The 24392-nt window shown below is 43.5% G+C and overlaps 1 protein-coding gene across 3 annotated transcripts in view; it reads right to left on the bottom strand.

Moving 5' to 3' along the window:
• SV2C (synaptic vesicle glycoprotein 2C) overlaps positions 1-24392 on the bottom strand; it is a 220643-nt gene that overhangs the window by 87407 nt on the left and 108844 nt on the right. For all 3 annotated transcript variants that reach the window (XM_005211209.5, NM_001192019.1, XM_059890561.1), the window contains one exon: positions 15634-15785. In XM_005211209.5, coding sequence (XP_005211266.1) covers positions 15634-15785 — 152 coding nt within the window. The remainder of the gene's footprint in view (positions 1-15633; positions 15786-24392) is intronic.

Genomic DNA, 24392 nt, shown 5'->3' with positions numbered 1-24392 from the left:
CAGTCTCCCTGCCTTCGTCTTCTTCTTGTTCAATCACTCAGTCATGTCCAAGTCTTTGTGAGTGACTCTATGGACTGCAGCACGCCAGGCTTCCCTGTCCTTCACTATCTTCCAGAGTTTGCTCAAATTCATGTCCTTTGGATTGATGATGCCATCCAATCATCTCATCCTCTGTTCTCCTCCTGCCTTCAATCTTTCCCAGCATCAGGATCTTTTCCAATGAGTCAGTTCTTCGCATCAGGTGGCCAAAGTATTGGAGCTTCAGCATCAGTCCTTCCAATGAATATTCAGGGTTGATGTTCCTTAGGACTGACTGGTTCGATCTCCTTGCGGTCCAAGGGGCTCTCAAGAGTCTTCCAGCACCACAGTTTGAAAACATCAATTGTGTGGTGCTCAGCCTTCTTTATGGTCGAACTCTCACATCAGTTCTGGGAAAACCATAGCTTTGACTATACGGACTACCTGCCTACACATTGTCTAATGAATGGCTAATACTTCAATAAACACAACAGTCTGGATCCCTCAAGCAGCCTGCAAAGGCTACTGAAGACGCTTTAGAATTGGAATGTGAGTTATGGGCCAAAAGGAAAAAAAAGGAGAGACAGTAAGGGAGAGAGGAAAATGCCAACAACCTAGAAGCTTGAGAATCACTTTCAGTTACAATAATGAAGCAGAAGCTTAGCAACGGCAAAACCTGGGGCAGCCAGTTGGCTACTTGCAATTCTGGAGTTCTGAGTAACAGCTCCTGCTGAGGTCTGAGCTGGCTGAAACATGATGCAACAAACCTCACTTCGAACCCCAACAGCCACAACTGTCATCAGGATGGAAATCCATTTCTAAAAATGCTGGGTCACAAAGGAAGAAAATAACCTCACAGCATAACTTTGTTTAATGAAACTCATGAGAACTGGGAGCAGCTGTCTTGGCTCAGACATGTGGAGGGGTGTAACATCACTGTTGAGGTCATTTATTCCATCACCCTGTGACTCAGTCAAAACACTTATTATGGGCTAAATTGGGCCAGGCACTGTGATTGGTACCATGGAGGCTATAAAGATGATGAAGTTTTTTTTATTAAAGTATAGTCGATTTATAATATCATCTTAGTTTCAGTTATAAAGCATAATGATTCAGTCTTTTTGCAGATTATTTTCCATTATAGGGTATTTAAAGATAATGGATATAATTCCCCATGCTATATAGTATATCCTTGTTGCTTATCTATTTTATATATAGTAGCTTGTATCTGTTAATCCCATATCCTTAATTTGTACACCTACAAGCCTCTCCCCTGTATTATTTTTTAACATTTGACAAGTGATATTACAGAGTATTTTTCTTTTCTATCCAACTGGTTTCACTAAGTATAATATTCTCTAGGTCTATTCACATTGCTGCAAATGGCAGTATTTCATCCTTTATAGGTGAGTAATATTTCATTGTGTGTGTGTATGTCCATGCACACACACACACACACACTCCACATCTTAAGCCAACTGTTGATGGACACTTAGGTTGCCTCCCTGTCTTGGCTATTGTCAATAGTGATGCTATGAACATTACTCATATTGATTCAGAGTAGTGTGTGCATGGGTGCTTGTGCTCAATCATGCCAACTCTTGGTGACCCCATGGACTGAAGCCTGCCAGGCTCCTCTGTCCACGAGATGGTCCAGGCAAGAATATTGGAGTGGGCTGCCATTTCCTCCTCCAGGGGATCTTCCAGACCCAGGGATCAAACTCTCGTCTCCTACATTGGCAAGTAGATTCTTTACCACTGAGCCACCTGGGACATTGTGTGTATGTAAAAGATGACTAAGTCTTGATCTCTGGCCTCAGAGTCCAGAAATTGCTTAGAATACTAAAGAAACATTTTTTTAATTGAAGGTATGAAAGAATTCTAAAAACTAGCCCCAGAAGAAGGCAGAGATGTATACCAGGAAGAAGAAGGGCATGGTGATCTTCTTTGTGAAAAGAAAACACTAAAACACTGCACCCAGTCAGTACATTGGTTTACTGTACATGGGTGAGTGGACCCAAGTTTGGTTCATTAACAACAAGATGAAAGTCTTCATAAACCACCAAAGATAATTCTCCTGTGTGATGATGATGACTGCCAATCAGGTACTCTGCATCCCACCCTTCCCTCAGGAGGTCCCTTCGGGACCTTCTTCCTTCTCACTAGACCATGCTAAGGCCCTGCATGTCTGGCATCACTAGCTCACTTCCAACCTCTAAGCAAAACTATGCCCTCACTCTCTGGTCACTGGGACTCCTCCAGGGACCCAATTCCACTCCCCTTGGCTTAATGGCACAGTTGCTCTGTGTACCTGATGAACAGGAGTCCCACCTGCCTTTCTCTTCATTACGAAAATCTTCTTCCCACACAGACTCCCAGAGATGTGTTGTCTTACCCGTGAGCACAAAGTAATTACCTGTCTTCTCCCTTCCAGGTCAGCTTAGCTCTTTGGCTTCAGTTCAGTTCAGTTGCTCAGTCTTGTCTGACTCTTTGCGACCCCATGAACTGCAGCATGCCAGGCTTCCTTGTCTATCACCAACTGCTGGACCTTGCTCAAACTCATGTCCATTGAGTCAGTGATCCATTCAACCATCTTATCCTCTGTCGTCCCTTTCTCCTCCTGCCTTCAATCTTTCCCAGCATCAGGGTCTTTTCCAACGAGTCAGTTCTTCACATCAGGTGGCCAAAGTATTGGAGTTTCAGCTTCAGTCCTTCCAATGAATATTCAGGACTGATTTCCTTTAGGATTGACTGGTTTGATCTCCTTGCAGTCCAAGGGACTCTCAAGAGTCTTCTCCAACATCACAGTTCAAAAGCATCAATTCTTCAGCACTTAGCTTTTTTATGGTCCAACTCTCACATCCATACATGACTGCTGGAAAAACCATAGCTTTGACAAGACAGACCTTTAAACCAGGTGGTTCCTAGGCCAAATTCGGCACCTCGCTTACAAGTGCATGCTATTTGGTTCATATAGTGTTTTGAAAAATTTTTGAAAAAATTGGTTCATTATGATAGAACCACTTTGGAAAACACTTTGTTTCTCATCAAGTTACCCACACTTACCAAACAACCCAGGAATCCCTCTCCTAGGAATTTACCCAAGAGAGATGAAACTTCATTCACACAAAGATTTACACTCAAATGTTCACAGCAACATTATTCTTAATAGCCCAACTGTAAACAATCAAAAAAGTCCATCAATTGGTGATTGGATCAATAAACTATGGTCCATCCGTAATGGATGCTACTCAGCAACAGAAAAGAATGAAACCCCAAACACCCAACTAGTATGTGGAGGAATCTCAAGGACACTATGCTAAAGCAGAGTCCAGAGGTGAAAGTTTTATACTATATGATGTATTTCATTTACATAAAATTTTACAAAAGATGAAAAGCATATCTTTGCTTACCAGGTGCCAGGCATGATGGGAGGGACTGCAAAGGGGCATGAGGTAACTTTTTGGTGATAGAAGAGTGTTTTATCTTGATTGAGGTGGTAGTTAGAGCTGTATCCTTTTGCCAAATCTCATCACTTAAATCGATGTATTTTATTCTAGCTGTATTTGTTTTCTGTTGCTCTGTAACAAATTATTGCACTCTCAGGGGCTTTAAAATCACAAAAATTTATTATCTGAAGTTCTGGAGGTCAGAAGTCCAAATGGACCTCATTGCACTCAAAGTCCAAATGGACCTCACTGCACTAAAAGCAAGATGTCAGCAGGGCTGTATTCCTTATGGAGACTCCAGAGGAAAATATATTTCCTTACCTTTTCCACCTCTTGAGGCTGCTCATATTCCTTGGCTCAGGGTCCCCTTCCTCTATCCTTAAAGCCAACACCACTAAGCCAAGTCTTGCCCATACAACTGCTTACCTGGTTCTTCCCACTCCGTTTTCTGCTTTTACGGACCTTCGTGATGAGATTGAGCCCACCGGTAATCTCTCCACTTTTAGGTCAGCTGATTAGCAAACTTAATTGCATTTAACCTTAATTCCCCTTTATCCTGTAACCTCACATACTCACAGGTTCTGAGGGTTAGGGTGTGGATGTCTTTGCAGACCATCATTCTGCTGACCACATGGCATATTATATCTCTATAAGGATACAGTTAAAAATTGGTAGACTGAAAGTTGGAGAGACTTCATATAAATATCCAGAATACTGCCTTCTCTTGGTAAATCAGATCTGGCCACACCAGGCTTCAATAGTTGTGTGGCTAAATCTGCTGCAGCTGAGTAGCTGCCAACAGTCATATCTGACCCTGTGCGACCCCATAGACGGCAGCCCACCAGGCTCCCCTGTCCCTGGGATTCTCCAGGCAAGAACACTGGAGTGGGTTGCCATTTCCTTCTCCAATGTATGAAAGTGAAAAGTGAAAGTGAAGTCGCTCAGTTGTGTCCGACTCTTAGCGACTCCTTGGCTGCAGCCTACCAGGCTCCTCCATCCATGGGATTTTCCAGGCAAGAGTACTGGAGTGGGTTGCCATTGCCTTCTCCAGAGAGGACACAGACACTGTCAAAATTTGTTTCAGTACTATTTCTTGCCAGCTTCACCTATTTACATCACCTGCTTGGTCACTAAGATATTTACACTGGCCATCTCAGTCTTAAACTGTTAAGTCAAATGAAACCAAGACTCTCTGACTCTTCACATGTCCCCTTCCCTTTTCGCTCCACTCTCTCTCACCCTCCACTTGATCTGTCAGGCTGACGTGTTCTCTCCATCCAACTTGTAACACCGTCTCTATGTTGAAAAACACAGTGGAGTTCAACCTGGCTCCAGCAAGGCCGAATTCCCAAATCCATCACAGCATTTGAGAGAGGGGTTCTGTGAACTCACACACTAAACAGCGAAGATGAAAATTAAAGCTTGGATTCAGGATTCATCACTGTTACTCAAGAAGAGATGTTTCCCTACACCTCCACTTCAGCCTAGAAGCATCTCTAGCTTCCAGCTTGGGGCCAGGCACAGGGTAGATACACAATACATGTACGCTACCCCCAAAGTTCAGTGTAATATCTCATAGAGCAACTTAAATAAAGGCTAAATCTCAGTTTAGGGGCGATGGAGGAAAAGTACTGAGATCCATTTCTTTGTGGGATAACTTAAACTTGAAATCAGAAAAATTACATTGCTCCCATGATTCTCAACTGATTTCCTAACCCTTGCCAATCATCTCTTCAAGATATGCTTTGAATCATTGAGAAGATGGGACAAGGGAATATGCCAATGGCTGAAACAGCAAATCTCTTCTACTACTATTGGATTAAGCAAGTAACAAGAGTGCTTTCTAGTTAGGATGCTCATTTGATCAAGATCTACAGTAACCATCCCACTCTGCTCCAGCCCACAGCATTTTCTCTCACCATATCTTGCCCCCTTTAATTTTGCCAGATTTAGAGTCTGACCACTGCCATGTCCCCACTACACAGTTCTCAGGCTCACTGTTTTCCAGCCTCTTTGCAAGAGTCCTCCCAAAGCCTCAGGGCTGCTTTCTGTCCTGTATACTCCAGAGTGTGAGGAGGAGCACAGCAGATGAGCAGATGAGCTCACTGGGGAGTGAGCGTAAGAATGAGGAATACGTGGGCAATGCAATTCAACCTGTCCCCAAGGGGAAGCATACACCAACAGTAAATAAAATACTGTGTGAGTGTGCTCAGTCGTGTCCGACTCTTGGCAATCCCATGGACTGCAGCCCACCAGGCTCCTCTATCCGTGCAATTTTTTTTCAGGCAAGAATACTGGAATAGGTTGCTATTTCCTACTCCAGGGGATCACCCAAGCCAGGAACCAAAGCCGCGTCTCTGGTGTCTCCTGCATTGGCAGGTGGGTTCTTTACCACTGTGCCACCTGGGAAGCCCATATGAAAAATCAGGCACTTCCTAAAGAAGAAACACCTATTAAACTTGAGAAGACTCCATTAAGAATTACTAAGATACCCCCATCATGGCTTCCACCTCAAATCCTGTCCTATTGAATAATCTATTCTAACGAGCTCTCCTAGGCATTGATTGTGTATCTTCAGGAATTACATAGCTATGCTCAGTGTTCAGTCGTGCTGAATGGTCACACAGGCTAGGAGGCCACACCTGGGTCTTTAACTGGGCTTGCCTTGGGACCCTCCAAAAGCAACTCAGAGAAAATCTAAGCTCAGTTTTGACAGAAAGACAACTGCACAAAATATAAACATTCAATCAACCCATAAGAGAACAGAAACTTCCAGGTCATTCAGCATCAATGCCTCTGCTGGTAAGTTACATAAAAGCTGAAGTTTGACTTACTCCTTACAAATGAAAGAATATTATACTTGTAGAAAATAGATGGGCAGCTCTATGGCCTTTGGCCTTAACAATCTGGGCAAGCGAATGGAGTATTCCTCTGGGGACCCCGATATGCATATAGCAGAAAAATGAAGTCCAGATTGTATAGCTTGTATCTTGAGATATCAGGGAAGCCTTCTCTACCTTCCCCATGAAACTATAAATTTCTCTTGCCCTCTAAGCAAGTTTATTGACAGAAATCTGGGGAATAATTATATGCTCAAACAAGGAACATTTTAGAAGATGACAATTTTTATATCCCCCCAGGTGACAGTTCATTTAAAGGCACAGCAGTTGGTTTCCAAGACTTGGTAATGGTGCTAATTGTAAGGCTTGGATAACAGACCTAATTAGGTTAATGACAAACTCAGCCCAGCAGGGGTATTTTCAGGACTGTGCTTTTCAAACACACACACACACACACACACACATTTTGTCTAGTTCATAATATAGAGATGTGCAGAGAAATGAGGCAGGAAGTTCTTATAGAATCATAAGGCTATCATTTAGACTTTATTTATACTTCAGGGAGAAAACAGGGTAACTGTTTTCAGAGTTAGATTTTATAGTAGGCATCCAACAAGAAAAACAATGGAAAAAAGGAATAGTCTTCAAATGCGTTCAAAGCAGGGGTGATTTTGATGGCTGGAAGGCCCCTTTTTCGCTAAGATCACAAAGAGTGGTGCTGTGGACTGAACTGTACCTCCCCAAATTCAGAGCTACAACCCTAACTCCCAGTGTGACTACATCTGGATGGGATCTTTATGAAGTACTTAAGCTTAAGTGAGGCTGTAGAGTAGGGCCCTAGTTGGATGGAAGAAGGGGAAGACAGCGATCTCTCTCTCTCTTCCACATGAGGACACAGCAAGAAGACAGCCAGAAAGAGAACCCTCAGCCAGAAACTAAACTGACCGGCCACTTGGTCTTGGATTCCCCTACTTTCAGAACTGTGAGAAAATAGTTTTGGAGTGTAAGCCACCCAGTCAACGGTATTTTGTTATGGCGGCCCAAGCAGAGCAGTATATGCGGAGTATCCACGTTTGGAGCTAGAAGCTGGGCAGGGCTGAATTTTTCTCCATAAAAAAAGGAGAGTGGGGTGGGCAGCGCAGTTAGGTTCCCGGGGGAGGAGACAGAAGCCCGTGAAGCTGCTTGCTGTGTGGGAAGGGGGAGAGAGAAGACACAAGATAACCCTGGAAGGAAACACAAAAGTCAAATGAGGATTTATGAACTGGGATAAAAAGTGTGTGATGTAAAAGCCTCTTAAGACGGTTTCTTAGATATCTTCAGTAAGGCAATTTTTATAATAGAATTCTGGGTGTGGTCGGCTTTTCTTATGCAAATGATGGAGGCTGAGCACTTAGAGCTCGGCAAGAGCTGAGATACATCGCTCAGATACACGAGGTGATGGGTGGCTGCCATATGGGTCATAAACACACACTGTAGGGACCACACAAATGCTTCCAAATTAGCCTCTGCGTTGCTCTTTGAGGACACATCTTAGTTTTGCCATGTCTGGAGAACATTTTGAAGAAATGAGAATCAGAAGGCTGGTTCTAATTCCCAATCTTCCATTTTCTGTGTCACTTTGGGAAATGACAAACTTTCTATACAGCAGGCTCTCCATTCCAAAAATGAGAATGACACTGCTGCTTTTGTTCCCAAGACTATTAGAATAAATAAGGTGGTAAATGTGGAAATGCCCTTCAATTAATTTTGTTTTCTACTTTTTATTTTGAATTCGAATCACAGAAAGTTGCATAGGTAGTCCAGAGAGATCCCAGCTACCCTTCTTCACTCAGTCTCTCTCAGTGCTCGGAAATGAAGATCTTAAACAGCTGTTGTACAACACCAAAAGCAGGAAACTCACAGTGGAATATGTGTATAGGTCTTTGTCATTTTATCACATGTGTGGATTTACATACCCACTTGCATTCAAGACATTAATCCATCAATACAAAGATCTCTGGAGGCTACTCCATTAACAGTCATACCCTCGTCCCTTCTCCGTCTCCCCTAGTCCCACCAACCAATCACTAAACTGTTCTCCATCTCTTTGTCATTTCCAGATGTTATATAAGGATATCTTTTGAGGTTTTTTCTTTTTTTTTTTCACTCACAAAATGCCCTTGAGGTCTCTCCTGGCTGTTGTATAAACTGTTCATTTACTTGTATTGCTGAGTAGAATTCTATAGTATTGCAGACATTTTGGTTGTTTCCAGTTTGGGGCTATTACAAACAAAACTGTCCTAAATAAGCATGCACAAGTGTTTGTGAGGACATATGTTTCCATTTCTCTGGGACAACGTTCAGGAGGACAACTGCCAGTTGTACGTTAGGTGTGTCTGGTTTTTTTTTAAGAAAACTCCAAATTACTTTACAGCATGGGGCACTGTTTTGTGCTCCCACCAGCAACAGATGAGACATGCGATTTCTCTGCATATTCACTAGCATTTGGTATTGCCATTCATTTCTTAAACTAATTTTTATACTCTAAAATGTACTTGTTATTCCATTTCAAGGCAAACTCTAATATCAATAGCTCTTGCAGGATAAACCTCTATCTATAGTAAATATACCAACTTTTCTGTCTTTATTTATTGTAGATATAGGTGCTATGATCCCTACTGGAGACCAACTTCTCCAGGATCTGTGGAAGACATTCTGCTAGTCAGGCTGGGGTTCATATCCCAGCTTTGGGGAGAAACCCAGGGGTCTAGTCAACTGTGATCTGAGGATGGGGGAAGTCTGGCCCACTGAAATGCTACCAAGGGCTCACCTGTCTGAAGCTTGCTACAGCCTTGTACCTACATTTTCTGAAACCGGCATATAAGGGTCACTCTAGCCCTAACTGTTGTTTCTGTAGTCGCTATGTCATGTCCAACTCTGTGATTCCATGGACTATAGTGTGCCAGCCTCCTCTGTCCATGGAATTTTCCAGGCAAGAATACTGGAGTGGGTTGCCATTTCTTTCTCCAGGGGATCTTCCCTACCCAAGGATCGAACCCGAGTCTCCTGCATTGGTAGGCGGGTTCTTTACCACTGAGCCACCAGGGAAGCCCAGCCCTAACTGCACCCACCTTCATATGGGCTCAGATTCTCCTTCTGACACACGTCAGTCTGTGCTAAGCACCTTATCTGAGTGAGGGCCTGGGACACCTTGTCTATGACACACGTTGGTAGCTATGACTTTCTAACCACAGGTGGTACCCCTAAGGATTGCATCTTGCAAAGAAAACAACTCTTTTTAATATTCCCGTTCCTTCTTCCTCCGTTAGCTCAACCGCCCTCAGCCCCATTTACGGAAAGAAAGCTACACTTAACAAACACTTATGTCAGGCACTGTGCTAAGTAACCACTTTTTGAAAACTGTCCTCTAGTACAGGAACCCTATAAGGGCATTTTGCCCATTTTATAGATGAGGCCACTGAGAGTCAGAGAGCCTAAGTAACTGTCCTAAAGGTGACAGAGCTGGAAGAGTGGCAGAGATGGCTTGGAACCAGGGCCTGTCTTTTGTCAGCCCATGCTGCCTGCCTGCATCCAGAGTACAGGATACCTTGCTACTGAGACAGAGCTTGGTTCTGGGGATGTCCATGTAATGCACAGGTCAGCTAGTGATGCATGTCAGCAGGTAAGGGCCATGGGCTCTTGTGCCACGTACCTGGGGGGTGGCACCACGCCTTTAAAATGGATCTTTATATGGGATGTGCCCTTTGGTTTGTTTTCTCCAACAAACACGTGGATGGAAAATTCTGATTCACAGGGCTGAGGGCTACCAAGATTGTATGGTATTGTTTATTCCTTGATTCCCTCTCATTATCTTTACATTTTTTCTCATTTTTTCTCCTCTCTGCTTCCTCTGATCTCACTCTCTAGCTAAGGTTTACACATTTTGGCTCATTTTCCCTCTTTCCTGTAACTCTGAGCTCACACTGGGCTGTGCTGACAAAGTCCAGGTTTCCCATACAGGATATGAACCTGATAGCAATAACAGCTACCATTTTCGAACACTAGTTATGAACTAGCTATTCTAGCATGATCATTTCACTGACTCCCCAAATGCTGACTTAGGAAATGGGACTGGGGGGACTGAAAAGCTTGACAAAGCTCACACACCCAGAAGCAGCGGGGCTAAGACTCAAAAATCAGCTTTCACTGTTGTCTCTTGCTGTTGGCTGCAGTGCCTTCCTTCTTGTGCACAAAATGAACATGGCCTTCCTTGTTTCCTTCATCAGCCAGACAGCTATTGGACTATCCCCTCCTACCTTCATCCCAGTTTCACCATTCGGGAGAAGAAATGCATTAGCTTCACGCTTCTTGTAACTAAAGGAAGTAGAAGACATCTTGATAATTCAGACAACCTCAGGACTATCTGTGTTTTTAAGCCCAGACACCCAGACACCCTTATAGCTGGAAGGGGAGAGATGTATGGGGTTTGGGCTTTGTGGGCATCCCCAGCTTGGTCCCTGAGGTCTGCAGCAAAGGGTTGGCATCGGAGGCGGTAGAGATGCTCCAGTGCTGAGCACAGCCTGGGTGCGTACGCTTTAAGAGCTGAGGCATTTCATGCTGAACCGATAGCCTTCTCACTTAGCTAACTGAATCCCTTGCTGTGCACTGTCACGCATCTGGGCAGGGGACAGCACCTCATCTGACATGCACGCGAATTTCAAAGAAAATGACGACATAGAGTTTAATGGAGCAGAAAGCACAGCAACCCTGCAAAGACTCCAAAGCCCGGGACGCAATGAAAGCTCTCAGCCAAGGAGGCAAAAGACCCAGGATTCAGTTCCCTGTCCCATTTTCTCCTTAAGGCATCGGGGCTTGCATTCAATGCTGATGTGTCCTAATTCAGAGGGGGTGTGGGGGAGGGGAGAAAGACTGCATGACAGCCTTTGCATCTTTGCCATCTGCTCTCACACTGTGCTTGTTCTTTTGTGAATCAGAAGCCAGTATCCACTGTGGGTCAGAAGTCAGAGGTTTGAAAAGGGGTGTGGGTCAAGAGGAACCATACTTTTTAACCCCTGCTCTCAGCTGCTGTGGGCACCTGAGCTTTGAGGCCAGGGCGTTTCCTTCTGGGCAGGGTCTTCTCCCCACTCCCTAGCTTTATGCGAACTGCTCTTTGCCACAGGTTGAAAAAGTCCCGAAGCTCCTGGCTGGAAGGAGCTGGTCCCAGGGAGATGGTGGCAGGAAAGCTGCCTGGAGCAGTGACATCCTGTACTCTGCCTCCTAACACCTCCTCAGAACCTTCAGGTGCTGGCGACCATCTGTCTCCGGGGAACACACAGCACATCGTCATCTGATGCTGGTACTGAAACTCAGCCTCGGCTGCAGGCCAGGTGGATCCGAGGTCTGTGAGCAACTCCTGGCACAGCCTATATCTCAACTGGTAGCCGTCCAAACATCCCTTCTGGAGGTTGTGTCTAACTTCCTAAGAGTCCTTCCAAGTTTCAACATCCTGAGTGACCAGCTCAAGGTTGACTTTGCATCAGAAGCTTGTCAGGAGTCAGAATTCAGGTCTCATGGCATCAGGCTCAGGTCTTGTGCGTGGACTGCTCTGCCACAAATGCAGAAAGGTGACATCCAGAAATACAAGCCTGACTGCATTCCCCGTGACTATGTATATCCTTTATCCCTTGATAATCTTGCCATGTGGATGCCAATTACTAATTTCTTTCCTTCAGAGCAAATCTTATTACTAGCGTGGGAAGGGCCAGTATCTGGTTCTGGGTCGCTTTATTCTGCCCTGACTGCCTTCCCTGCCAGGGGAAAATTCAATCCACTGTACAGGTGGCAGTGGTCAGAGGTCCCCCAAATGAAAGAGGATGCAGGGGCAAGGACCCCTATACCCCTGTTATTTCTGTGGGCCATGGCACCATTTATACCCTGCAGAATTTCAGAGGGAAAACAGAAAGCTTCTTATTTTCTCAGAGGCTGTAGGGAAAGTGGATGGACTACTTTTAACCTTTAGCCATTTTTAAGTAAAAAGATGTGTCATCGCAAAGACACATGTTAAAGTTACCTTTAAAGTGTGATTCTGAACCGGATGTATGAAAAGGTCCTTTAGCCTGGATGAAACCAACAATATTAAAACTCTAACACCAACTGAGTAAGTCAAGCACACAGGTCAGGCTCACTCTTTGTTCCAATTCACAGCTGCCCTGTATACACATGAGGCAGTCCCGGGGGGTTTTGGCATCACCCACCAAGAGAGGTACAGGGCTGACAAGTCTCAAAACTGACTGCATGTGAGAACCACCTGGGCGTGTTAAAAAAGATATATGCTGAGTCCCCGTCCCAGAGAATCTGACTCAGTTGATTTGGGGTAGGATCCAAGCATGGGTATTTTCAGTGCGTGGGGGAAGTGGTAAACTTCCATTAAAAAGTGCTTATGAAGAAGTATAACCACCATATAATGACATGCACAAATCTAGAGCACCCAGCTTAATGGATTTTTATGAATAAATCCTGAAACCTGGGCTTCCCAGATGGTTCATATGATAAAGAATCCGCCTGCCAATGCGGAAGATGTGGGTTCGATCCCTGGATCAGGAAGATGCCCTGGAGGAGGAAATGGCAACTCTCTCCAGTATTGTTGCCTGGACAATCCCATGGACAGAGGAGCCTGGAGGGCTGTAGTCCATGGGGTTGCAAAGAGTAGGACATGACTGAGTGAGCACACACGTGCTCTTAAAACCCATCCCCATCAAGATACAGAAAATCACCCCCAGAAGCTTCAGCATGGGACTTCTAAAATTTAACTCTTTTATTTCGAAAAAAAAAAATTAAAACTCTTCAAGCTGCAAGAGTATAAAATGAACTCAGCAAGGGTATTTTAAAAACTCTCCCCTGTTGATTCTAACACAGAGACAGGATTAACAACAGTAATTGGCTGGGTTTTTCTTTTCCTCTTTTTTGGCCACACCTCTGGCCATGGAAAACCTTCAGTAAAACATGGGCATAAGGTTTTAATTTTTTGTTACTAATTTCTTAACCAGGTCATTATTGGTTCCTCCAATACAGAAATTAATGTTGGCCTCAGATCCATTTGATTCTGCTGTAATGTGATTATCTTTGTAACTTTTCAAGCATTGTTTATGGTTTACAACCTCCCTCTTTCTAGCTACATATGATCTGGGGGGACTTTTTGCTCTAAATAAGAATATTTTATGTGTGCTTGTGGAAGAAAAAGGTGGGGATCACGCTCATTTTTCGTAGCTCAGCCACGGACAGTTGGCAAGGCCAGAGGCAAAACCTGGAGTCCTCCAAGGGCTATACAAGGTCAAGGGCAGGAATGTGTGAAAGGCAGGAATCTGGAGCGAGTGAGGAAGTGAGGAAACAAAATCAAAACCAAAAGCAGTCATGTCCAGGCCCAGTAAATACACATAGACGACAGAGGCCAGCCAGAGCTATGAGCTGAGGGAGGCCAGCAGGAGGCATTCTGAGGTTGAGGCGTGGTGGGGAGGGAGGACTGGAAGCAGGAGGCAGTGAAGCCGGCAGTTAAGGGGCTGTGCCGCCACCAGAGGCTGAGATGCAGAGCACGCTGGCCTCAGGAGGGGCCCAGGTGCCAGGCTGCACCCTGCACGAGTCCCTGGCAGACACTGCCAGTGAGGCTGCAGCTGGGACCACCCAGACCCACCAGCTTATTTCAATTTGCTCAAAGGCTGAATTGACTTAACAGTGGCTCTGGGGGCAGTGCTGGGTACAGCTGGACTCTGCCCAGGTCCTTCATCTCCTTTTTGTCTCCTGATACATGTTTCCTAAGAAACAATTCCTTACGTGGTAGCTAAGTGACTTTTCCATTTGGAATAGCGGTCTGAGTGGAGTGGGGGTTAGAGGCTGCCATACAGGGGAAGTTCTGAGCATGGCTGAGGTCCTTAGGACCCAGATGAAGGAGGAGAATCTCCTTAATCCCTCAGATGGTGGCAGAAGGCAAGCCTCGTGATAGATATGAGCAGACAAGCCTCATGGTGGATATGGGTAATGGCCTGAATGAGGGCATCACTGGCCCAAAAAGTGACCGAAGAGTCTAAAAATGAGAACCTATCACACTAAAATGTTTGACAAAGAAAAGTTCTCTTCGGGACCAGTAACCAATTTCTTAAGTCTTGTGGGTGTTCTTTTTTTTTTTTTTTTGGTACTTGTGTTGTTAAATAAAGGTTTGGTTTGCATATAACTTTCCAGGTTTATTACAAGGATGAGTGTGACAACATGAATTTTAAAACTCAGTATGGAAAACAAATCACAATGCCTCTGAACCTTGAAGTCCATGTTGTCTTTGATTTTAGCAATGAGTTAAATTCACTTAAATTTGTTTCCTAACAGAACCACGCTTTATAATGAAAAGTTGTTCTGTTCTTTTTTTTTTTTTTTAAAAAAAAAAAGGCAGAAAAATAGAAAATGAGCAAATAGTAAATTTTTGAAATCTAATTTTTTTAGATTTCAGATAGAACAAAGAGTGAGTTTTTGAAGCCATGGTGGTTTAAATATATCCAGTGTTCATGCTTTGTCAGCTTCATCCTGTTCTCACACACACACATGCACACACACTCATACACACATAAATATGGCCGGAACAGCTACCTTTCCCTCTCCTTCTATATCGAATTCAATTCCTAGATTCTGTTAACCTCTCCTGGCATTTCACGGTTTATGGGTGAGGCACCTGGGAGCTGTGGCTTCTGACAGCGTGAACACTGCTCAGAAACACGAAACCTTCAGGTGCCTGAGGTGGCAGAACAGTGAGTGCTCAGGGGAGACTGAGGAGGGGAGCGTGGAGGGGTGTAGAGTCACTTCTGAAGCTCTGCAAACTGATGGTCCTTAAGAAGACGGGGCTCTCCCTGCTCCCATCCCATTTCTGAGCTTCTGGAAGAGATGAGGCTGCCATGGGCTGAGCCATGGACTAAGCCGAGAGGAGATGAGTCAAGGTACTCGCAGTGTCTCACATGCTTGAGGAGCCCAAGAACCACTGTAAGTCAAGCTGCCTTATAGGCTACGATCTGTGCATCCTTTCACCTCCACTTACACGGGAGCCCATGTTGACAGCACAATGGGAACACAGGAAAGTGGAGACATTGAAAACAGCAAAATGAAAAGTCTTCCCAAAGGATCGCTGGCACAGTCCTACCTCATACAGATCTCGTAAGGGGTTGGGAATGCGAATCCTAGACATTACAAAAGGGAGAGACATGATGATGGCACTGTTCTCCAATCAGCATTAACAAGAGAGGAAACGGGTGGAAATGGAAGCTGAAACGAAACAAGGGGACTGCCCGGCTGGGGCAAGGCGGGCCTCTTACCGTAGTGCGGGATGATGGCCCAGGCCATGGCTGAGGCGTAGATGCCGCCGATCATCCAGAACATGCAGAGCCAGCTCAGATGCTCGCCCCGCTTCTCTCGGGCCAGCACTTCCGCAAAGTAGGAGAACACGGTGGGGATGGCTCCTCCAATCCTGCCAAGAGGTAGGGACGGTATGTGATATCAGAGCTCATACAGCCAATGTGAAACACGAAGGGCAGAGCTAACGCAAGCTCTATCAACACATGTTCTCTTTCTTTTCCAGCATATCAAGGAAGGTACATTTTCTACAACTTAGTAACTTTAATAGTGGCTCAGATGGTAAAGAATCTGCCTGCAATGCAGGAGACTGGGGTTCAATTCCCGCGTTGGGAAGATCTCCTGGAGTGGGGCATGGCAACCCACTACAGTATTCTTGCCTAGAGAATCCCCATGGACAGAGGAGCTTGGCGGGCTACAGTCCGTGGGGTCGCAAAGAGTCGGACCCGACTGAGCAAATAAGCACACAGCATGTTCAAAATAGGTTTATTATCCTCCCCAAACTTGAACCTGCAATTAAACCATGTTACCAAAAGGTGGGAGTGGTACCCTACTCATGTGCTTTATATAGAGCCCTTAGCTTAAGATCTCCATGGACTTTCTGTTTCTTGTTGATGTTCTACATGGTGTTTATCAAAAAGCACAATATTTGGTATGATCTAGGAAATACTTTAACACATTCAGTTCAGTTCAGTTCAGTCGCTCAGTTGTGTCCGACTCTTTGCAACCCCATGAATCGCAGCATGCCAGGCCTCCCTGTCCATCACCAACTCCATATATATATATATATATATATATATATATGATGATTATGTCTTGTCCATGACATGGGGACTTTGGAAAGAGATTCAAACACCTCTAGAGGGCTGACTGCAACTGATCCTACTCCGCAGCATTGGTCCTACAGCCCTGTCTGAGGGATATGTTAACACAGGACCCACAGGGCTGCTTCCTAGACTGGCTCTGGTCCCAGTCCAGCAGATACTGCTGAATGAGTACATGTGAAAGGGGCACTGGGACAATCACATAAAGAGCTGCTGGTTTAGATTACCAACAGCGCAATGCTTCCTTCCAGTCAAGGTGATTTTAAGAGACACTGACTGATCTCTGGATAGAAGGTATGAACAGTGACCTCTTCTCAGGTTAAGGTTCTCAAATGAGGGTCTATGGAATCAAAATTTTGTTCATTCTAGGGAGATGGGCCATAGAACTCATCAGAAGGTCAACTTGGCCTTGACCCCACAAATTTTAAGACACTGTCTAAGAAAGTAAGGTAGTATGGGAAATAATTACTATCATTCTAAACAATATGTGAATTCTTAACATAATTATTTTTTTAAGCGTGCTACAATATAGTGAAAGTGAAAGTCGCTCAGTCATGTCCGACTCTTTGCAACCCCATGGGCTATACAGTCCATGGAATTCTCCAGGCCAGAATACTGGAGTGGATAGCCTTGCCCTTCTCCAGGGGATCTTCCCAACCCAGGGATCGAACCCAGGTCTCCCACATTGCAGGCAGATTCTGTACCAGCTGAGCTACAAGGGAAGCCCAAGAATACTGGAGTGGGTAGCCTATCCCTTCTCCAGGGATCTTCCTGACCCAGGAATTGAACTGGGGTCTCCTGCATTGCAGGCGGATTCTTCACCAACTGAGTTATCAGGGAAGCCCTCAACATATAAGCAAGTTGTAAAGACAACAAACATGTACTGATTCCTTTATGTTCATGTTTCTGTAAGGAAAATTGCGATTGATATTTCAAGTAAATTTGATGTCAAGGAATGACACTTGTATTTATCCATTTAGCAATAACTGATTTCCTGAGTGCCTTTAATATGATAAAGAGTGACAGCGATCTTAGCAAATGCAATGAAGAGAAAGGCCACATCTGCAGCAGATGTACCTAATGAACCACGGAGCTGATAGTGTCACTCTGCACCAACTGGTAGGCATGGCACCGTTTCATGAGTCTGCCCCTGTTTATGGGGTAGTCATCTGTGGCTGGATATGTGCAGACCACCTAGAATAGTGCTTTTCAATCTACAGGCTACAAAATTAATTTAGCAAATGTCAATAGCATTTTAAAAATTGAAATATACATGAAATATTTGAGTGACATTCAAGTAATAAGTATCATTTCATACATTTCATTCACAATAAACATTTATAGTGTGTAATATATATTCATATGTGTATATATGTGAGTATAAATATACATAAATATATAACTATATATATGCATGTGTGCTAAGTTGCTTCAGTCATGTCCAATTCTTTGCGACCCTAAGGACTACAGCTCACTAGGCTCCTAGAATCCATGGGATTCTCCAGGCAAGAATAATGGAGTGGACTGCCTTGCTCTCTTTCAGGGGATTTTCCCAATCCAGGGACTGAACCTATGTCTCCTGCGGCTCCTGCATTGCAGGCAGATTCTTTACTGCTGAGCCCTGGGGAAGCCCATAATTATATATATACTTATATATATATGCTCTTAGTAAGACCTACTGTTCAAAGAGTTTGAAAATCACTAACTTAGAGCATCTATATCTGTTCCTCTGGGGTATGAATGTGATGGTTCTACCTAAAATCTCCATGGGATTTCAGACGTAGCACATGGCAACTCAGCACCATCACATCAAGGGTAGCCAGCCAGGTCCAAGTCCATCAACCAGACCCCCAAACAAGAAACAGATGTATATGATGACCAGTCAGAGCTGGCTATAAACCACACCACAGAAACACACGGTTCTCTGCCTGGCTTCCTGAGGACCTCACACCATGCGTGGACAGCTAGCTGAATTTAAAAATTCAACAATGCTTCAAACAGGTTTGAAATGGTTCCGTTACAACACACAATTTTAATGGGAAATAAAACATCTGTGTCATAAATCATTTAATGCTGTTCCTTTTGTCATTTGATGTGAGGAATCTGTTTCTCTGGACTATAAAGTCCCAGGTCCCTAATCCGTGTCTTCACTTTTCGATGCAAAGGAAGAGCCTCAGTTTTTACTGATTTTTAACATCCTAATTAATGTTTCATTGGTTTTCTGGACACTCTGTATGTATGAGTGGTAACTCACACTTCAGGAAGGCACAGTTGTGTGTCAGGGGATGCCAGGTTGCTCTGAACCAAGATGAATGTATTCCAGGTGGCTACCAATGCAGTTGCATAAAAGAACACCAACTTTAGGGGCTTTTAAACAATCCTTCTGGTTTTAATTCAAAGTCTCTTTTTCAAGTTTTTTTTTTGTTTGTTTTGATTTTTGCTTTTTGAATTTCTTTTTGCATGGATGTCTCTCAATGTTTGTAAAGCAGACCACAAGGAATTCTAACATCAAGGGCTAAGTGAGTCTGAAGAAGGAGGGAAGGAATCTATTTAAATCCCTCGCAAAGTCCTTCAGACTCAGAGACCTAAAAAACAATCCAAGCATTCACATTTCTTATTGTGAGCTGATCATCTATTTGGGGGAAAACATTAACTCCTCATCATACGGTGATATCCTTCAAGCAGAGAAAAAACATTATAGTACATTGCAGTGTGCCGTAATATTAACTGTTCCTGGAGTTTCATAGCCGATCAGAGTGGTTACATGTTGTTTACACTAGACCAGAGGCTCTTGGAAGGTGACGACTATAACATATCCATCTTTGAATCCCCCTTACTTGGCCTACTGGGCTTGCACTGTTTACTCGTAAGAAACGAATTGCCCCGAGACTCTCTGATGATGGAGGGAGGAGTAAGCTGCTGTGACGACCTAACCTCTCGAGTGAGTGGAAACATACACCTTATGTCCTGGGCCAACATGACCGGAGAAGCTGGGGGTGCCGGCATGGCAGTTCTGACAGCAGCAGAGCCCCCACGGGGTTCGTGAACTACTCTATGTCTTAGTGGTCACCCTCCACCACCAAATCTTATTTTAAAAGCTCCCTATTACTATTCTACCTCACTATTTTGTATGAGGGGCTAATATATCTCCTTATTTGTTTTATTGTACTAAGATACAATTTCTGAGAACACTTGAAGGGAGAAACATATCTGAATGGAGTTTCTCAAATTCTCTATGGTTATTAAATAGGGTTGATTTTGTGCCCCTCTCCCAGCAGACATTTGACAATGTCTGGAGATATTTTTAGTTATCACAGCTCAGGGGTTGCCCCTGGCACATTGTGGGCAGAGTCCAGGCACACTGCTAAAAATCCTATCATATTCACAGCAGCCCCTCACAACAAAGACTTATCCAGCTGCCAATATCAATAGTGCTGAGGTTGAGAAACTCTTGCCATGGGGATGTAATAGAGGAAATATGATACTTTAAACAGCCAGGATATAAGGCATACCATGGTTATCTTTTACACAGCAGATAGGCAGTAAATGTCTAAATACAGTTAACAGGGAGACCTCTTTATTGTTCATTATCTACTGATCAAGTAGCTACTGTTGCAATGTGCTCACGATTTCATTTTTGACAGAATATTTACACAAATGAAACAATGAGATCAGGGTGGTTTATAAAGAATTTTTCTTACCGTAGGATATTAAGTCTATTTTATTAGCTCCCATCAAGGACCATATCTTCATTGTCCATGGTAGTAGGAGGCACAAAGGGAATAATAATTGAAATGCACACTCTATTATGGGTAGAAGATTAGCCAGATTCAAAATAATTGAATTGACACTGATGAAACAGAATGTTGACATGTGGAATTTCAGAGTTGGAGCTATTTTCCCTAAGTACTGTTAATGTTAGGTGTTTACAACTTTAATTACAGAAATATAAAGAAAGTAAAAAAGAATCTGTATTAAAACACATCACTAGAATAAGCTGGCACCCCTCCAGTACCTCGTTGCATGTGTGTGTCCACTCAAGTGTGGGAACACACATAACATGCCCCTCAAAAGCTCTGCAATACTTCTCGCAATACTCAGTATTAGGCATCAAGTAAATGTCATAAAACATATTTTCCTCAGTAAACTAAGACAAATTCACAAATGAGATATAGTATAAGGCGAAGACTTATATCAGCTTTACAGACAAAATTTCTGTGTTGGAAACACGAGACATGTAAATTGAATGAGATTAGCAAAGTGGGAAGAAGGAGAAGGCCAAACATTCCTGTCTCCACAAACCTCCTTGAAAAACCGGGAAGCCTGACTGATTTAAGTCTGCACATTTCACAGGCACAGCTCGCATCACTCCAGCCTCGATGACACCTTCGTGGTGGATTACGTCTGTCTCCATACCTTGTCACTCGGATGTATGCTGGCTACTGAGAAGATGAGGAGGAGGTTTCTATGGTGAAAGAAGGAGGTTGTACGCAAAAAGGCCAGTTATACTTAAAATGGCTCGAAGTATGATGTTCAGGGGAGAAATTATAGAATGATGACTTCCTGTCCTGAAAAGAATTGAATAATTCTGTTGTGCTTTAATGCTTCAGTAAGCATGTATTGATAATAATGAGTAATTTTATTCTTACTTACTTCACCACGTGATTGCCAGCCAGTGCCGTTCCTCAAACTTCCCTTTCCATTGGGAAATGAGGTATTACATGAGAATGTAATTAAGCAGGAAGTTGAATAAGCATTGTAAAGTCATGTGTTCCTTACAGATAGTAAGCAGGTGGCAAAATCCACCAACAGCTGACTCTGGTGGCTTTATTACAAGTATTATGGGTTTATAAAAATGACTAATGAATGCTGTAGTCTATGCCAGGAATCACAATCACAAATAATTTTCATGAAAAATATCCTTTTAATCCTTGCTCAGAATCAGCAACCAAAAAAAGAAAGAAGACACTGAACTGCCAGGCAAGTCGGACAGCAATTCGGAACCAGTTCACTGTGTTTTCAACTGGACCCAGAAGTAAACAACTAAAGCTGCTGCTGCTGCTGCTGCTAAGTCACTTCAGTTGTGTCCGAGTCTGTGCGACCCCATAGACGGCAGCCCACCAGGCTCCCCCGTCCCTGGGACTCTCCAGGCAAGAACACTGGAGTCGGTTGCCATTTCCTTCTCCAGTGCACGGAAGTGAAAAGTCAAAGTGAAGTCGCTCAGTCGTGTCCGACTCTCAGCGACCCCATGGACTGCAGCCTACCAGCTAAAGCAGCAACTCCAAAGATGGACTTCCTTTTCATGATAGTAACAGAGTATCACAGAGGAGGCTGCTCAGAGGCTTAGATGAAAGAACACAGATCTAACATCTCTGAACAGGCTAGGCTGGCACAGAAAATGAGATTGCTGTATTGATTAGAAGGCATATGTCTACTGTGAGTAATCAAGATAGAGACAGGAAAAGAATGTTTCCTGGTAACAAAACCAATCATCAAATTAGGAATAGGGATCCCTCATGCCCAGCTTTGATGCTAAAGCGTGGGGGGTTAGGGTAGCTTTAGTCTTCCCATCTGCAAAGCCGCAGCTTAAACCTGACTATTTTGAGAATATGGAGATGCACACATACAATCTGAGTAAAAGTTGTGTTTCTAAGAAAACATAATTTCAATTCCCCTAGCCCTTGTTTGCAACCATATTGGTGCCCTAAGCCCGTCAAACCTAAACAACTGCAGGCAGCAGCTAGTGGTAAAGAATTTGCCTGCAAATTCAGGAGATGCTGGTTCAATGCCTGGGTCGGGAAAATCCCCTGGAGAAGGGCACGGCAACCCATTCCAGTGTTCTTGCCTGGAGAATCCCATGGACGGAGGAGCCTGGCGGTTCCTACAGTCCATAAGGTCACAAAGAGTCGGACACGACTGAAGCAACTTAGCAACGCAGCATGCATGCAAAGCCCCTCAAACCTAAACAGATCTGCATATCCACAGCAGCAGACAGGCTGCCATGGAGGGAGAAGATGTATTCAGAGATCAGAATCCTCATGCTGTCTTGGAAAAGAATCATCTCACTATTGAGACAGCTGGAATCATGCACTCCCACAGCACCTAAATGATGTTGTGAATAAAGATGGTGATGACCGTTAGGATGATCTGTAAGAAGTGATGAAAAAAGACATGCAGACTTTTCCAGTCACTTGCTGTATATATCTAATCACCCTTTTCTCCTCAGTCTCCCACTCAGCTGCCATTTACCAATCCATCCATCATCCACCCCTCCCCCGCACCATCCAGCCCCTCACCCAGCCAAGATCTGGGCCAAGGACCTGGTGCTGGAGGGACAGGCACGAAGAATACATATCCCTACCCTCACGGAGCTCACAGAGTCAGTTCTTAAAAGTGCATGTGGCTAATTTTTCATAATTATACATTATGACTTTGGGAGAACTTTTCCTCTGTTACTTCTTTCTCCCTTGGAATCTATAGTTCTTTCGCCAAAAGGTATACAGGGAAATAAACTGTGTCTGAATGGCCCACTGTTGTTGGAAATTCTCATAAAAGGCATTGTTTAAGGCAGTGCTTTCCAACAGAAATACCATGTGAAGTATGTATAAAATTTTGAATTTTCTAGAAAAGATATTAAAACAAGGCTGCAGTTAACTTTTAATAAATATTCATTTAACCCAATGTATCCAAATACTATCATTTTAACATGTAATCAATCTAAAAATTATTAATGAGATATTTTATTCTCTTTTGCATGTATTAAGGCTTTGGAATCCAGTGCTATGTACTTTATACTTTACAGCACATCTAAATTTGGCCACATTTCATATACTTCGAGGCTACATATGGCCTGCGGGACTGCACAGGCCCAGGAAAACACTGACTCACTGTTTATAACTTGGGTTTGCAATTACTTTTGGATTAAAGGTAATTTAGTCTGTTGCCTCATCTTCCATATTGGAAACAGTCTTTCCATTCCAATTCTTTGGGTCAGAAATCTTGAACGGATCTGTTCAAAATGTTTATTTGGTGTCTGTCATGGATCAGACATCGTGTGGTATGAAATCACAGACATTTCTCAATGAATCTGAGATAACACAGGCCTGGTGGTTATAAGCATGAAGCCAGACTGCCTGGGTATGATTTTACCATTAGCCTCTCTGTGCCTCATCGTTTTCATCTATAAAATGGGTAGCATAAATATTATCTTCCTCATAGGGTCACCATGAGGCTTTAATGAATCAATATTTATAAAGTACTTAACACAGCATCTCTCAATAGGGCAACTACTACATAGATGTTTGATAAAACATGTTTAAAAGTTGAAAAATTTTAAACAGTTCTGCATTTTTCCAATGCAGGAGGTATAACCTTACAGTTTGGAATTAGACTAAAACTCAGAAGAGCTGGGAGTCTACTGAACACATGGAAGTCAATCTATCCGTGCCCCAATGTTCGAATTTCAAAAAGGCAGGGTATTTTTGCATACTCAATTATTTTAGAAATGTTCCGGACATAAATGAGGTTCTACATAGTTTGAAGAATTTCAGTTAGTGGTGATCATTTCTATCAAGTCAAGGTATTCCGGTTATTGTACCCTGACAACAATGGATTGATATCAGTGAATGGATAGATATTGTTTAGCTATGAAGGATGCATTTATGAGGCTCCATTTGCAGAGGGAGAAATGGCCAGTCATTCTCCTACCATACACAGACACTGAAATTTCATTTTAATTTCTGTTGCTGGTGTAGTTTTCTCCTGACCTTTACGCTTAGCAGTGCCAGGCCTTCAGCAAGACGCTCCCAAGTTTGACATTGCCCGGCATCTGAAGCATTCCCATTCTCATAATTAACGGTGACTGGAAACAAATAATTTAATTCTGGGCAAATGAAAAT

This window comes from Bos taurus, chromosome 10 (assembly GCF_002263795.3).
Source record: "Bos taurus isolate L1 Dominette 01449 registration number 42190680 breed Hereford chromosome 10, ARS-UCD2.0, whole genome shotgun sequence".
Classification (NCBI taxonomy): Eukaryota; Metazoa; Chordata; class Mammalia; order Artiodactyla; family Bovidae; genus Bos; species Bos taurus.
The sequence above is the reverse complement of the archived record's forward strand: the minus strand, read 5'-3'. Positions and strand labels throughout refer to the sequence as shown.